Genomic DNA, 3,109 nt, shown 5'->3' on the forward strand with positions numbered 1-3,109 from the left:
CCTCCAGCTCCGTTTTTTCCCTCAAGATTACTTTGGCTATTTGGGGTCTTTTGTGTCTCCATACAAATTTTAAGATTTTTTTTCTAGTTCTGTAAAAACTGCCATTGGTAATTTGATAGGGATTGTATTGAATCTGTAGATTGCTTTGGGGAGTATAGTCATTTTCACAATATTGATTCTTCCAATGCAAGAACATGGTATATCTCTCCATCTGTTTGTGTCATCTTTGATTTCTTTCATCAGTGTCTTATAGTTTTCTGAGTACAGGTCTTTTGTCTCCTTAGGTAGGTTTATTCCTAGGTATTTTATTCTTTCTTGTTGCAATGGTGAATGGGATTGTTCCCTTAATTCCTCTTTCTGATTTTTCATTTTTAGTATATAGGAACACAAGAGATTTCTGTGCATTAATTTTGTATCCTGCAACTTTACCAAATTCATTGATTAACTCTAGTAGTTTTCTGGTGGCATCTTTAGGGTTATCTATGTATAGTAGCATGTCATCTGCAAACAGTGACAGTTTTACGTCTTCTTTTCCAATTTGTATTCCTTTTATTTCTCTTTCTTCTCTGATTGCTGTGGCTAAGACTTCCAAAACTATGTTGAATAATAGTGGTGAGAGCAGACATCCTTGTCTTGTTCCTGATCTTAGAGGAAATGCTTTCAGTTTTCACCACTGAGAATGATGTTTGCTGTGGGTTTGTCGTATATGGCCTTTATTATGTTGAGGTAGGTTCCCTCTATGCCCACTTTCTGGAGAGTTTTTTATCATAAATGGGTATTGAATTTTGTCGAAAGCTTTCTCTGCATCTATTGAGATGATCATATTGTTTTTGCTCTTCAATTTGTTAATATGGTGTATCACATTGATTGATTTGTGTATATTAAAGAAACCTTGCATCCCTGGGATAAATCCCAGTTGATCATGGTGTATGATACCTTTAATGTGGATTCTGTTTGCTAGTATTTTTTAAATTTTATTTATTTTATTTATTTATTTTTGAGTCTTTGTTGTTGGGTGCAGGCTTTATCTAGTTGCAGCGAGCGGAGGATACTCTTTCTTGCAGTGAGCAGGCTTCTCATTGTGGTGGCTTCTCTTATGGCAGAGCACAGTCTCTAGGCACGCAGGCTTCAGTAGTTGTGGCATGCGGGCTCAGTAGTTGTGGCTTGTGGGCTCTAGAGGGCAGGCTCCTGTAGTTGTGGCACACAGGCTTAGTTGCTCCACAGCATGTGGGGTCTTCCAAGACCAGGGCTCAAACCCGTGTCCCCTGCATTGACAGGCAGATTCTTAACCACTGTGCCACCAGAGAAGCCCTGTTTGCTAGTATTCTGTTGAGGATTTTTGCATCTATATTCATCAGTGATATTGGTCTCTAATTATCTTTTTTTGTAGTATCTTTGTCTGGTTTTGTTATCAGAGTGATGGTGGCCTCGTAGAATGAGTTTGGGAGTGTTCCTTCCTCTGCAATTTTTTGGAAGAGTTTGAGAAGGACGGGTGTTAGCTCTATTCTAAATGTTTGATAGAATTCACCTGTGAAGCCATCTGGTCCTGGACTTTTGTTTGTTGGAAGATTTTTAATCACAGTTTCAATTTCATTACTTGTGCTTTGTCTGTTCATGCTTTCTATTTCTTCCTGGTTCAGGCTTGGAAGCTTATACCTTTCTAAGAATTTGTCCATTTTTTCCAGGTTGTCCATTTTCTTGGCATAGAATTGCTTGTAGTAGTCTCTTATGATGCTTTGTATTCCTGCGGTGTCCATTGTAACTTCTCCTTTTTCATTTCTAACTTTACTGATTTAAGTCCTCTCCCTCTTTTTCTTGATGAGTCTGGCTAAAGGTTTATCAATTTTGTTTATCTTCTCAAAGAACCAGCTTTTAGTTTGATTGATCTTTGTTAATGTTTTCTTTGTTTCTATTTCATTTATTTCTGCTCTGATCTTTATGATTTCTTTCCTTCTGCTAACTTTGGGTTTTGTTTGTTCTTCTTTCTCTAGTTCTTTTAGGTGTAAGGTTAGAATGTTTACTTGAGACTTTTCTTATTTTTTTTTATTTTTATTTTTTGGTCAGCTGACAGCTTTATTGCATTGGGGAAGGGGACAGATTGCTCAGGAGCTCTTGGTGGGGCGGGTCCGCTTCCTCTTCACCATCACAGGCTTCTGGCTGCGCAGGATGGCGCTGGCTCTGCGGATGGCAGCCATACGCAAATCCGGGCGGTACTTGTTCTTTCGGATCATGTGCCGGATGCTGCTGAGGGTGGCCTGGGCGTTCTTGTTGATGGTGGTCCGCACGTAAGAAGTGGCCGGCTTTCGCCGGCCGGATCTCCACTTCATGACCACCACGACCCCTTTGCCGTCCACCGCCGGCTCCACGCCCACAGTCTTGCGGTGAATGAGCCCGTTGTAGCAAAAAGAGTTGCGGGCCTTCAGGTTATTGGGTTCGGTGCTGTACGTCTGCTTATTCCTCTTGATCAAGAAGCTGGAGCAGTTCCGCACGACCATCCATTGCAGATGCACGGACATGGCGGCAGCACCTCTCGTGGCGGTGGCCGGATACGGAAAGAGGATTTTTCTTATTTCTTGAGGTAGGCTTGTATTGCTATAAACTTCCCTCTTAGAACTGCTTTTGCTGCATCCTGTAGGTTTTGGATCGTGTTTTTCATCGTCATTTGTCTCTGGGTATTTTTTGATTTCCTCTTTGATTTCTTCAGTGATCTCTTGGTTATTTAGTAATGTATTGTTTAGTCTCCATGTGTTTGTGTTCTGTACATTTTTTCCCTGTAACTGATTTCTAATCTCATAGCGTTGTGGTCGGAAAAGATGCTTGATATGATTTCAATTTTCTTAAATTTACCCAGGCTTGATTTGTGACCCAAGATGTGATCTATCCTGGAGAATGTTCCATGTGCACTTGAGAAGAAAGTGTAATCTGCTGTTTTCAGATGGAATGTCCTATAAATATCAATTAAATCTATCTGGTCTGTTGTGTCATTTAAAGCTTGTGTTTCCTTTTTAATTTTCTGTCTGGATGATCTGTCCATTGGTGTTAGTGAAGTGTTAAAGTTCCCCACTATTATTGTGTTACTATCAATATCCTCTTTTATAGCTGTTAGCAT

At 40.1% G+C, this 3,109-nt stretch overlaps 1 protein-coding gene across 1 annotated transcript; it reads right to left on the minus strand.

Moving 5' to 3' along the window:
- Positions 1 to 2,035: 2,035 nt before the first annotated feature.
- On the minus strand, positions 2,036 to 2,552 carry LOC309800815 (large ribosomal subunit protein eL28-like). Its single transcript, XM_082615143.1, has one exon. It carries the CDS (start codon positions 2,514 to 2,516, stop codon positions 2,103 to 2,105), a length of 414 nt encoding a protein of 137 aa, XP_082471269.1. The 5' UTR covers positions 2,517 to 2,552; the 3' UTR covers positions 2,036 to 2,102.
- Between the last annotated feature and the right edge of the window lie 557 nt (positions 2,553 to 3,109).

This window comes from Mesoplodon mirus (genome assembly GCF_964341445.2).
Source record: "Mesoplodon mirus genome assembly, chromosome: 3".
Taxonomy (NCBI): Eukaryota; Metazoa; Chordata; class Mammalia; order Artiodactyla; family Ziphiidae; genus Mesoplodon; species Mesoplodon mirus.